We start from the raw sequence: 13,213 nt of genomic DNA, 5'->3' as shown, positions 1-13,213 counted from the left end.
TGTTTGTTACATCCGAGCTATTTACAACGCCCAACAACAACAATCGATCCCTCCAGATTATTTTCCTCAGCGCTGAAAAGCTGTACAAACAAATTTCAGTCTCTAATCAGCTCTACTACAGCTGCGATATTTGGCCCATTACAATAGAGACAGCGTGTACAACATATCAGACAAACACTTGTGCTGATATAATAAGAATAATCCACAATGTAAACATTATAAGACTGCTTCAAAAATTACTCATCTACATAGATTTTTTTTTTATAGAATCGATGCATAGAGTTCAGTTCTTACACCTTTGTTCAAAAGAGGGGGTCTGTTAAATTATTCATTTACGATCAAGTGCTTTTGGGGGGAACTTAAAAAGAGGCAGAAATAGAAAAAACAAACAAAACACCCTGTCGTTATTAAACTTGGACTCTAGCTTCCAAACAAACATACACACCTCTTATAGATAAATAAACCAATCTTTTTTAAAAAAAAGGGCATTCATGAAAATAGAAGTTGAATTAAGAGACATGCTGGACAGTCAAGAGTCAAGTCAAAACATTTAGTTTCACACAGATATATAAAGAAATTTAAACTGTAGGATGATTTGAAGCGTTGTAATTCCTGTCATTCCATAAACAATTACTGAAACATAATAAAAAAAGATCAGAGTAGAAACGTGTTATTATGGGTGTATTAAAGACCCCTGTGCTTCTAAATCTTCACACTATATCTCTACTAAGCTGTAGGCCCTCTTTTAAATGTCAGCGCCAGACCTGGTGTGGGTCTGGATCTGCAGCCCTTAGCAGAGGTCTGACTTCTCGGTATCAGAGATCAGGGTTACAGCACCTGCAGCTGGATCACGGGTGGTCATTAGTGATTCTCCGTGGAGTGCAGCGTGTGTTGTTTGGTGACCCGCGTAGATTTTTTGCCTCAGAGCATGTTGCAAAATAGGATTTCAGGTCTTTATGATCTCCTTACATGCAGCTTTTGATTTGGCAAATTGTTTTTTGTTTTTTTTAAGAAAAGCAAGTGGCAGTCAAGTTTTCCTTCCTCTATCTCACACACCCAGTACAGGGCTGTTGGGAATGTTTACAGTAACAAAAAAAACGATGGAAATATTATCTTAAGATATAAGATGCATCCACCCCCAGAGTTAAAGACACTTTGAAAATCCTCTCAAATCTAATCTGAATATGAACACCCCCCCCTCTGTGTGATGGCTTTCTGTGATTACATTTGCAGGTAACAGGCAACACGGGCAGCTACATGAGGTCAACATTAGAACATCTTACAAACGCACTCGCACATTATACATTCTCACACACGCACCCTGATGAATCACAGTGCTTGAAGGCGTGTTTTCATCAGGTTATACAGTCGCTATATAGGAGACATACATAACCGTACGAGGGTCAACAAGACAGAAGGCATTGAGGGTGTCAGGCAGTGTGCTCTGTTACAGGGTAGACGGACATAAAGACAGACGAGGACAATCTTTCAAGGACCTCACGTCCATCGAATAATCCTGTATATAATTTTTCATATATTGTGATATATAGAATTATTTAAATATAAATATAATTTGGAAGAGAGCAGTAAATAAATATTAAAATTATCTTAACTAAATAGTGCTTTGTTCCCATGCCCCGATATCTGGAATGTTTGAGGCCTTGCAGGCGTTGTTGTTGTTGTTAATGGGTCAGTTGGGCAGTTGTGCTTAGGGCTGGTCTTGGCATATTTCAGCGGTTATCTGTTGGCACTTGCCGTCCCTTCTCTGAGCGGGTGCAGGCCAGGGAAGGGACGAGAGGAAGCCAAAAATATTAAAGGCTACAAGATATTTCTCACCTTAACCAGTCAAACGAGGTGTGTATGTGTGCATGACTCACCTCTACGGACAGAGGGAAGTATCCTCTATGATTTAACTCAATGTATTGTTCATCAGGATGGCTGATAAGATCTGCAACAAGACACTGGTTCTTTTTACAACACTGGATCAGCAGGGCAGTGGCTAGCAGTGGCTCAGGAGAGCTCCAGGGCAGTAGGTGGTGACGTCTGATTGAGCCTCAGATGGGTAGTTTTATATTCTGTAGTGTCTCTTAGCTGCGGCCCTCCTCTGCAGAGCGCTGGTCCGACTTGAGCTTGACAAACTCCTTGGCCACGTCGTCGTTGTTGCGTTGGGAGAGGATACGCAGGACGGTGAGGCCCGTCTCGTCCATGTGGATGCGTTTACCTAGCGGCAGCCAGCAGGCGACGCTGCCTTTGGAGGCTAAGTCCTTCAGCTGCAGGACGGCCATGCCCACGGTGCGGTCCTCTCGCGCAAAGCAGTAGTCCTTCACACACACCTGCAGCTCGTAGCACTCAGGACCCGCCTCGCTACTGAGGGGGCTGCAGTGGAGAGGAGAGAGTTAACAATTAGTAGGGCTGTATATTGGCAAGAATACAATACGATATGTATCATGATGCAGAGGTTATGATTCGATAGTGAGATACTGTAAGCAAGGCGATATATTGCGATTTGTTTATCTCTAATTTTAGGAAAACTATTATAGTATAAAGAATGTACCATCATATGCATAAAATCAGAGTTAAAAAAAGTGTAAATGGCTATGCCTATGTTCCTCTGCAAATTTTAGCGCACGTTTGGAGCATTATTTAGCCTCCTTCTCGACAAGATAGTATGACATGGTTGGCACCAATTGACTTCTTAAGTTTCGTATAATGTCAGTATCTTAACTCTAGCCTTAAAACTAAGCTTACTACAACCTTCTGAAAGAAAGATTGCGTTAATGCATTAAAGAAATTAGTGTAGTTAAAATGAATTTGCGTTAACACGTTATTATCACGTTAACTTTGACAGCCCTATTAATCTGTTTACACATTTTCTACAACCTTAAAACAAAACAACCAATTATCAGTATTATTACTCACAACATGAAGGTTTCATTGTATTTGGGAGCCCAACTGTTGTTCTTCGACTTGGTGGCGTACTTCCGCTTCTTGTCGCTGAGGTGAGGGCCGATGATATAGACCTCCACAAATGGCCGGAATATTCCCTGCGTCTGCCACCTCAGGTCATTGGCAGCCACCACTGAGACAGAGCGAGATGGAGGGGAAAGAGTGGGAAGGTGTGGTTGAGAGAGAGAGAGAGAGAGAGAGAGAGAGATTCATGTGGAGGAAATGTGTGAAAATATGGAGCGAACAGAAAATTAAGAAATGTTTTGACATACTATAACAAGACTTTTTATGTCATTTGTCGACATACTAATTTAAAGTTTTTCCGACATACTATGACTTTTTTCGACATACAAAACTATGACTATTTTTATGACTTTTTTCGTTGCATTTTTTGACATACTATGAGAAGTTTTTTCAATATACTATGACTTTTTTGACATACTATACGATGACTTTTTAATCACTTTTTTCAGTATGTCCATTAATTTCATTGACAAAAAAAGTCATAGTATAGTATGTTGAAATATTTCAGGAAAAAAGTCATAGTATAGAATGTCAAATTTTCATGAAAAAGGTCTATACTATGAACTTTTTCATGAAATTTTTTTACATTGAGTATGTCCATTAATTTCATGGAAAAAAAATCATAGTGTAGTATGTCGAAAAATTTCATGGAAAAAAGTAATAGAATAGTATGTAGATTAATTTCGTGGAAAAAAAGCCATAGTATAGTATGTTGATTAATTTCATGGAAAAAGTTCATGAAATCTTTCGACATACTATACCATGACTTTTTTCCCCCATGAAATTAATCAACATACTATACTATGACTTTCTTCATGACATTTTTCGACATACTGTGAGTTTTTTCCCCCATGAATTTAGTCGACATACAGTACTGTGCCTTTTTTTCATGAAATATTTCGACATACTACACTGACTTTTTTTCCCCATGAAATTAATCAACATACTATACTATGACTTTTTTCATGAAATTTTTCGATATACTATACTATGACTTTTTTTCCACGAAATTAATCGACATACAATACTATGACTTTCTTCATGAAATTTTTTGACATACTATACTATGACTTTTTTCCCATTCAAAGTCTATAAGCTGATGAAGGAATGGAAAAAGGTAGTAAGTGGACCTTCAGTTGGGATTGTTTGAATGGGAGGTGAAAATAAAGGTGGGGGGTTTCTTTTACCTTTTACTGTGATCTTGTGCTCTCCAGTGTTGGGGTGAGTGAAAATCTCCACATGGATGGACACCTCTCCCACAGCATCGTCCACCCCAGAGCCTGACAGGACAGACAGAGAGGGAAGTGCATGTCAAAGCCTTTGAATGTGGAAACATGTACCCTTGGTGCTCCTATCACAGACCAAACACTCACACAAACCACTGTGCCTGAATTGTCCTCCTCTTTTTGAAAAGGTTACAGACCAATTCCATTTCAATTTTATAAACTGAACATTGAAATGGATTTGACTATAACCTTTTGGATATTACACAGAATATTTACGGGGCAAACATGTGTTTATACTAAACAAATCACTGTGTAACAGGAGGACTTAAAATAAGGCATAGTGACTGTTTGTGCATATGTTGTAGTCTGGAAGTGGACAATCAGACAGAGCTGCTATGAGTGGACATACATTTTTAATATAGGTAGTAATGGCATTTGCTAATGCAGTATAATACATTTACTGATGGACTTATGAAGCCTCTTGGAGTGGCAAAACATCTTTCAACAACTCTGCAGCTACAGTCCAGTGGATAGATTTGTACTGACCTGAAATAACCGTATTAATTCCTTCAGTAGGGCATTCTGCATAATGATTAGACACCAACTGAATAGCCTTTGTACAGATTCAGCAATTGAGAGGTAATAATTTGAATCCAATGAGGACAGTAATTTGTGCCCACTCATAGATGCAAGTTGTCTGTTAGGATGCAGGGTGGTTAGTAAGAGGCAGAGAAGAAGACAAGAGAGAAGCTGGAGAAGGTCAACTGACAGTGTGGTTCCCCCGACATAGATCAGGTCAGGACATGCTCAGATGGATCTAGACAGGTGGACACACCCATTCCTTGGTAAAGACTTTTACCCAAGCATGGCAAGAGGAGGGACACGAAAGGGGAAGGAGCTTACGGAGAGAGAAGCAGCTCATCCCCTCAAATCTGTCGGTGAAGGACGGCAATTCTAATACCCAACTCTCTTAAAAAAGCTGTACCGTGTGAAGAGTGTGTGGAGGACTCAAATTCAAATCAAGTTTAAGTTGCAGATCCATATTTTTCAAATTTGTTTTTACTCTATTTACCTAATATTGTCATTATGTTTCTCCAAAGTCTAATTTCACTACTGCTTTTTCTATCTATCCTATACAAAGCACATTATGTCCGTAGGTCTGTGTGTCCTGGAAGTGACACTCTGAGGATAGATGTTCTGTTTTATGGTTTATGTAAAGCCCTTTGAGGCAAATTGGTGATTTTGGCTATATGAATACATTTTAAGGACAGGACTCAAATTTTACTTATAATTAGGGCCATCAAATCTAACACGATAACGCGTTAGCTCAAATTTGTTTCAACGCCACTAAATTCTTCAATGCATTAAAGTACCATGTGATTTTTTAGGTTGTAGCGGGCTCAGTTTTGAAGCTACTTGTATCATATGAAAGTAGAAAACCAAAGGAATCCATTGGTACCAAACATGTCATACTAGCTTGTCATGAAGGAGTTTAAATAACGCTCCAAACTTATGCTAAATTTTGCTAAGGAAAAACTGTCAGATATACCTTTGCATTTTAACCCCAAATACATTTGAGTTTGTCCACCACCCATCCAAGATAACTCAACTCTAGACCTGGGTCCAAGTTCAGGTCTTGGGTTTCTTGGCTCCATAATTCTAGCTGTATCACTATTTGAGTGTAAAGAAGACAGTGATGGCTCCACTCAGGCTCCAACTCTTTTGTCTGGGAGGGAGATGGTCGACAAATCTTTCCTCAGTGTCTCTGCGTGTGGTTTTGTGCTGCATGTGATTGCAATCCACATACAACTCCAGAAGGGTACAGTGACAGATGGGCATTCATTTTCAGTGTTTTAATTAGTGTGTTCACTTTGTCAACGGTATCTTTGTGGCGACGACCAGCAGCCTGTGTGTGTGTTTTCAACCAGCCGCCCACTAAACAAGGTGTCTGTGGGAGTTAGACGGCAGAGTGTTCCTGGCATGCAGCTCTCCAGGGAGCATTATGGGATTGTTGGTCTCACTGCCAACAGGACCAAAGAGAGCAGCAGTCATCCATCTGGCCTTGTCTACTCTATGGAGGACGTCCATAAAAAGATGAGAAAGAAACTTTGCTGGCTGGGAGGCAGGAAGAAGTTGCCAAGAAAACGCAGGCTTTCCTTCTTCAATAAACACAGCAATCAGAGGTGCACATTTTTTCTACCATATTGCAAATCTTCACCAGAATACACATTAAATCTCAAACTTGTACTGTGATTGCGTCAAAGCCCCTCGACCTTTGATTACTTATATTACAAATAATGCAGCTCATAGCCTGCAATATGTAAGGATGACAGTTATCACTGATCAGCATCAGTCGAGTTGATGAAAATAAATTCCACTCAGCCTCGATCAGTCACTCTGCTCTAATCATCTACTCTCATATGGTTGGAAAAACTAGGCAGTGAAAGCTGCTCGGCAGGAAGATAATTTGCATCCTTGTTACAGTCAAGGACATCCAGCAGCTGGCGGGAAGGCTGAAGACACACTACTTTGTTTTCTATATATACCTTCACTTTAGAAGCAGAGAAAGACAGTGATAATGAATACGTAACTGTGAACATAATGCTAAATGCTCAAATTTAAATACCAGAGTGGATAGCGACGAAATATTTACTTTGAAAACCATCTGTCTGGCATTTGTGTGGTCTAAATTCCCCTCGTTAAAACTTCCAGAAGATTTCAAGCATTGCGATTCAAATTTGCAATTTTTGACTCTAAAAAGTCAAGTAAAATAAAATCAAGTAGCTCATTTTGACTTGGAAAATCAAAAATCAAGATGAAAAATTCAAACTTGAACATCCTACCAAGGATAAGCAATTGAGTCTCATTGGAATTGATCAGACTTCTGTCCAATCAAGTAATGCTCTGTCAGTCATGTGATCCAACATAGACCAGAGACCAGATCGCCAAGGCCACGCCCCTTTTTTGGGGACAGACTACAGAAGATCCCAAGGACGTCAGTGCAATTTGACATGTTCGCGATGCCTTAATAAATTAAGGTTGATCGCCTTCTTACCCCTTCAGTCTTCCCCCATCCAAGTGGATGAATGACCCAAAAGAGTGGCCGGATATTGCTAATTCGGACATCTATAACGTTACATATTTGATTGAATCACCAGGTATTGTTAGTCTTAGTGTTGTCTGTAAATAATCAACCTGTTATTAGCCTACTGTTTAATCTTTGAGCTGAAATTTAGTTGGAGACGACAGTCTGATGCTGCTTATCCATCAGAATCAACTGTTGTAACATCATTTAACGATTTACCACACTGACAGTGAATAGTCACATATCTTATGTGCCTCAAATCTCAGTGTGAAAGCTTTGGTTAACCCGCCACACAACAGCTTTTCTGCATTTTCATGTTTCTGTCCATACAGTATGTAACAGCGCGTTTCTTTCATCCAAATGGGGGCGCAGCTTTGGCGATGCCGGTCTGGTCTATAGAGGAGCTCAGATATGCGACTGAAAACCCAATAAACATTCGAATTTGTGAACCAGAAAAAAATAAAATGAGGATTTTGAAATTGCAAAATTTGAAATGACCTTGGAGATTTCAGATGGGGCAATTTAGACCACAGTTTCAACATCAAGTTTTCAGTAGTATTCAGCTGCTTAAACTGCTTCCATATGTTTCGCCATGGCTTCTGTCCATAGGAAACAACATAACTTGGTATGCAATATATTTTTTATAAATCTCTTACTGGAGCCTTAACTACTTTATATAACACTGTTGTCCATTGAGAGAACTGTCAGTATGCTGGAGCTTGTGCAACATCAAATGAAGTCATCCTGTGTGAGTGTTTGTGAGCAAGACTCAAATCTTTTGAGACTAATCTAAAGTGACAGAAATCAGACCACCTGACCTGAGGGACTGTTTCTGATTGGCTCAATCTATGGAGGGGGGGATGAGTTGAGCAGTCTTTCTCATCACTGCTGTAGGGCGGGCCGCGCTGCACGTGGGAGCTGTTTGTGTTTGAATGTGTCCGTCTCTGTCTGTGTTTGTGTGTGGTGACGGAGCAGGCGAGGACAGGGAGCCCTCCCAGACAAAAACTGAACAGCCATCATCATTCTTCACAATAATCCTAGTCCTCTTCATCAGCATCTTTCACTTCAGACACAGTGGCGGTAACGCGGGGGAAAAAGGATTTCCTCTCTGTTTTCCTCGCTGGAGACAAACAATACACTGATACACTGAGCTTCTGCTTCAACAACCTTAAGGACAGTCACACTCAGTCACATTGGCTCTGCTCAGTCACTCGCTCTTCCTCTCGCCCACGTGTACACGCACACACTCGGCCCTCGGGCCTCTCTGGGTGACATCATGCTGGATCAAGATTCCTCCACACTTTAATGCATTTTCTATTCTTTTCGTCTGATGTCAGCACATCATGCTTTAGTGTCTGCTCATACATACAGTCCATGGCGTATGTATTCAGTGCAGTTCCGCACATACAGACATCAGTGTGTACATTACATGCATGAATGCATAAAGTCTATGTTCTTCATTGTTGCATGTGCAGTATGTGTGTGCAAAAAGGCAGAGATAGAGAGATGTTCAATCTGTGCATTGTATTTGTCTGTTGGGATGAGTTTGAGCAGGCAGGGGAGTTTGGGGATGCACATGGGGTGGGGTGGAGGGTGGAGGGAGTTGGGCTTTGGTCTGGAGGCTTTCCGGTAGTCCTGGATGCCTCAGGCCCTGAGCCTGAGTGCCACATACCCTTTTCTGGGTAAACATCCTCACTAGTGGTGAACCTCACCCCCTTCCCGCCGAACACTGGCCCACAGACGGGGCAGAAGGAGGAAGTAGACAGAGAAAGGAGAAACACGTAGAAATGTGAGGTTTGCATAGAGTTGAATTTAAGAAAAACAGAGTAGAAAAACAGACCAACATTTATAAATCTTTACCCTAAAGAAGGGAGAGATCCTGATAGATACATTGTCATATTTCAATCAAATCAGATTATTTTGATCTGCTGTGCAATCCTGCAACATGCAAAGCTCACACAGATCTCCTGCTGTAAAAAGTACTTCGCTATGCTCCAAAACCCACATGGCATTTTGCTAATCAAATTTTAAACGATCAACCGCTCAAATGGCATTTCTACCAGCGCCGCTCGGGGACAGCGTGTCAGCATCAGCGCTTCCACAAAGATGAAGGCTGCTATGTAGACATCTGACGGTAGGATGGAGGCTGAGCAACACAAGCAAAAGAGCGAGAGAAAAGAGGGGGCGGGTATTTATTTTTTCATTGCAAATAGCTGTCAGATCTTGTAAAGAATAGTCTCCGTGTTTCCCGAGGCTGGCTACCAGGAGACTCAGCATTTCAGAGCAGAGAGAAAATATTGTGCAGCTACAGTCTCGACTTCATGCTCTACAAAGCATGAGAGATATTTTCAGGATATAGAGCTCAGCATTTGGGAAACCCCAATATCAACAGAGGAGCGGGAGACACCGAGTAGAGTGGCTCCTCTGAGAGAGCATGGCGCAAAGAGAGCTACAATGATCTCAATCAGAGAATTACGTAACATTAACTTCACACTTGAAGATACTGGAAATAAAGAGGATCAAAAGTCTCCCAAAGACAGAGAAAGGTAAGAGTGTCACAGAGAGAAAAGACCATTAGGTTACCTTGTGAGTTCTGTGACTGGACAAAGGTCCTGATGAGTTTGTCCGTAGCCTGCGTATAGAGGGACAGGGCGTAGTGGAGAGACTGGAGGTCAGGACTCTTCTCCAGGAAAGTCTTCTTCAGACCCACACCACCAGCATGGAAATATTGCTAACATACACAAAGACAGACAGACAAAGTAGAAGACAGCTGTTAACTTCCTTCCTGCTACAAAACATTCTTGACAGGAAATTATTCCAAAACCGTTTTGATAATAGATGAATAATTATTTTTGCAGCCCTACATTAATCCAGCTTGCAAACTCTGCTACAAGTGATGATGGCTTCTGTCTCTGTAGGACGAGTTGCTAGAAATGATGGACCCACCACCGACAGCTTGTATTAATTAAATATGTACATAATCTCTAGCATGTTACAGGGCTCCTGCCCAGCTCTACGCCTCCTGGATCATTCCCTGTGCTCCTGCTCTGTGGATGCTCATGTTATTTTGTAAAAGAGATGCTTTTTTGATTTAAATGTCCATTCAAAATATGTCTTATTTTCCCTTTCTTAACCCAGTCACGGGAAACTGATTACTTCCTGTTTACTAATGATTCCTTCCTGGTTCAATCTCTGAGTTTTAAGCCTGTCTGGTAATTTTTTTTCACCGTGAAAAACAGGTCCAAAGAGGGAACATGCTCTCACCTGGACTTCTTGTTTCCATGGTCATCATTGACTTTAATTGCATCTAATTGAAACGCCCATAACGTCAATACACTGATTTGTTGTTAATTTTTTAACGTTTTTTGGTACTTAAAATGCTTAGTAGGAGTGTTCCTATGTACAAAAAAGGAAGAAACATGATTCTAAATTAAGTTTTCTGTAACTTAAATTTGCTAAATGCAATGATTTGGAGCATTTCTATTCCCTCTGCACAGCTCTCAACATGGCGACGGCTGTGGCTAACGATGGTAACAGCGCTAACAGTGAAAACATCCCTGCTGACAGAGCTAACCGTGTTAACCTGGGGGTGAACCGGAGGTTGGTTGATATGCTTCCACAACGGCGCTGTCGGTCGGAACAGCGTTACCAGCTGCAACGGCAATGCAGTAGCCAGTGGGGCACGCTCACATGCATGAACATGCACTAAAAGCACGCACGGCTGGCCAGGCGATGTAAACAAAGCACGGAGAAGCTCTGATTACAACACCCACACACAGAAATTTGACTTGACAAATTTGACTAGTAAACCAAAGCATATACTGTTATTTACTGTAATTTCCACTTGTCATACCTGTTCATTGTCAAACAGTTACCGTTGCTCCTAACAGTGACAGTCTGTGCACATATAGCAGAGTGTTTCTACCTTGATGGTGTCCAGGGCCAGCTCTATCACAGCGCACTGCTTAGGGGTGAGTGCTTTGGCCTCCTCTCGAACCATGTGCTCCTGAAGACAACAATAGAAGCACAGACCAACAATGATCCATCTGTCCATTCATATGCCCCGTCTTGTATTTTCTAGGCAATTACAGAGTCTTGATGCCAGGCCCAGAGCATACTGGTGAATTGTACCTTCAGTTTGGACAGCTGTCCCAGCTCCTTGGCAGCGTTAAAGATGAGCTGAGTGCCCTGGAAGAGACAGAAAGACAGATTGAAGAAAGGTAGACAGAAGGAGAGAGAAGAGTATTGTTATTATCACGACAATGCAAGGCAGCAGTAAACGGCTTAGTGTCACACAGAGGACAGCGACGTTTCTGACACACAAATTCATAAACAGTAACTCTAAGCCGCTTTACAGATATCAAGGTACTTTTTCCTTCAAGTGCTGTTATCACACTTATCTGTGTTTTAGTCATTCCAGAACATCACACTTCGCTGCACAAATCCACACACACACACACACACACACACACACAGTACAAAGAGAAGGGAAAGTGGCTCAGCTCGTAGTGAGGGCAAGAAAGAAGACACACTCGTGCACTCATGAACACACACGTGCAGGAACGCACACACACGTAGCAGCTATGCAGTTGCACTGTGGTGTACGCAGGTATTTACTGGATGTCCGGCCTAATGCAATACTCTGGTAAGAGAATATATCACTAAGTGCTGCTGACTGCACCTTCAAATCCTAGCCTTGGTCACAGTCTCAGGCATGGAATAAGCTTTTATTATATACTGTATGAGGCTAGAACCTATTGAAGTTAGGGCTGCACTATTAGTTGAATATTAATCGTGATCAGGATTTTGGCTTCCCACAATAAAATGAACATGATCGACTGCAATACAGATGTTTAAAATGTGTGCTCCGGCCATAGAAAACTCCGCTGCATATCAAATCAAGTGCTTTCTAAACAAACAGCGAGCCACTAGGGGGTGATTGAGATGTTTTGGCTTCACTTTTGGGGAGCGGTCTTGCCTCTACAGCAGCAGCCTGTGAAAAACTTTCCTGAATGTTGTGGCTGCAGTCTGGAGTAGAAGAGTAATATAATGTATATTACTTGTTTTAAACGAAAAATCACTGAATTCAGGTAAAGGAGAACCTTATTTTAAGTTTTATTTTGATGCAAAGATTTGTGCATTAGCAGGAATGTAGCACAACTTGGAAGTGAAAACAGTGCAGTTTAAATGTTAAAGTGCAATAAAAAATATTGTTCCCAAAAATCAATCAACTTTAGATTCAGTCAGGCAAGCGATGCTGACAAGGTCATGTGGGAGTAATCCAGCCAACCTCCACTGTTACGTGAGGTTAAATTGACAGAAAATTAGGTATAGTTGTGCCTTTGGTTTGCAGGGGCTGCTGCGATGACAATAACTAATTTATGCCAAATATGATCACCCTACGAGCACACTTTTGCGCCAAAGTGACAACCATCACTTACTTTGGCTCATGAGACTTATGCAGTTCAGCTACTTTAACTTGCAATGCCACTTGCAGCCCAACCACGCCCTATTTTTTCTTCTTCGTTGCGTTGCAGAAATTAACAAATTAAGTGACGATTGAACTCCTTGACTTAAGGTTTGTGGTGCATTTGAGCCACAAATATCTGCATGCAGATTAGAGTGTATGACCTGCGGTGAGGCTGGGAGTGCAGGCAGCTACTGCTACAGCATTTCTCACAGCATTTAAACAGCACTATAGAGGAATGTTGTGTAAAAACAAAAGTGAAAAATCAATATTTCCACTGCTTTGTTTGACTGGCGAGCTGAGGGAGAGAGACGGAGACACGGAGAAAAGACAGAGGAGAGAGACAAGACACATCGATCTAAATGGGTTTAGTCCTTACATCACTGTGAGAAGCATTCTTCAGCCTCCCCTGGAAAGAGAGCATGTGGTTAATATTTCAAGCAGTGGCCAGTCCCTGCAGTCTGA

The 13,213-nt window shown here is 41.4% G+C and overlaps 1 protein-coding gene across 10 annotated transcripts in view; it reads right to left on the bottom strand.

The window, feature by feature from the left end:
- Positions 1 to 991: 991 nt before the first annotated feature.
- Positions 992 to 13,213, bottom strand: part of unc13a (unc-13 homolog A (C. elegans)) — a 56,206-nt gene continuing 43,984 nt past the window's right edge. For 3 of the 10 annotated variants that reach the window (XM_074635786.1, XM_074635788.1, XM_074635791.1), the window contains 8 exons: positions 13,128 to 13,157; positions 11,413 to 11,469; positions 11,207 to 11,287; positions 9,865 to 10,012; positions 8,954 to 9,010; positions 4,158 to 4,250; positions 2,920 to 3,079; positions 992 to 2,376 (listed from right to left, as the gene is read on the bottom strand). In XM_074635786.1, the coding sequence (XP_074491887.1) occupies positions 2,088 to 2,376; positions 2,920 to 3,079; positions 4,158 to 4,250; positions 8,954 to 9,010; positions 9,865 to 10,012; positions 11,207 to 11,287; positions 11,413 to 11,469; positions 13,128 to 13,157 (915 nt within the window). In that variant the 3' untranslated portion in view covers positions 992 to 2,087. The remainder of the gene's footprint in view (positions 2,377 to 2,919; positions 3,080 to 4,157; positions 4,251 to 8,953; positions 9,011 to 9,864; positions 10,013 to 11,206; positions 11,288 to 11,412; positions 11,470 to 13,127; positions 13,158 to 13,213) is intronic. The other 7 variants (XM_074635787.1, XM_074635793.1, XM_074635789.1 and 4 more) reach the window with 4 other exon arrangements.

Source organism: Sebastes fasciatus, chromosome 5, assembly GCF_043250625.1.
Source record: "Sebastes fasciatus isolate fSebFas1 chromosome 5, fSebFas1.pri, whole genome shotgun sequence".
In the NCBI taxonomy this organism is placed as follows: Eukaryota; Metazoa; Chordata; class Actinopteri; order Perciformes; family Sebastidae; genus Sebastes; species Sebastes fasciatus.
The sequence above is the reverse complement of the archived record's forward strand: the minus strand, read 5'-3'. Positions and strand labels throughout refer to the sequence as shown.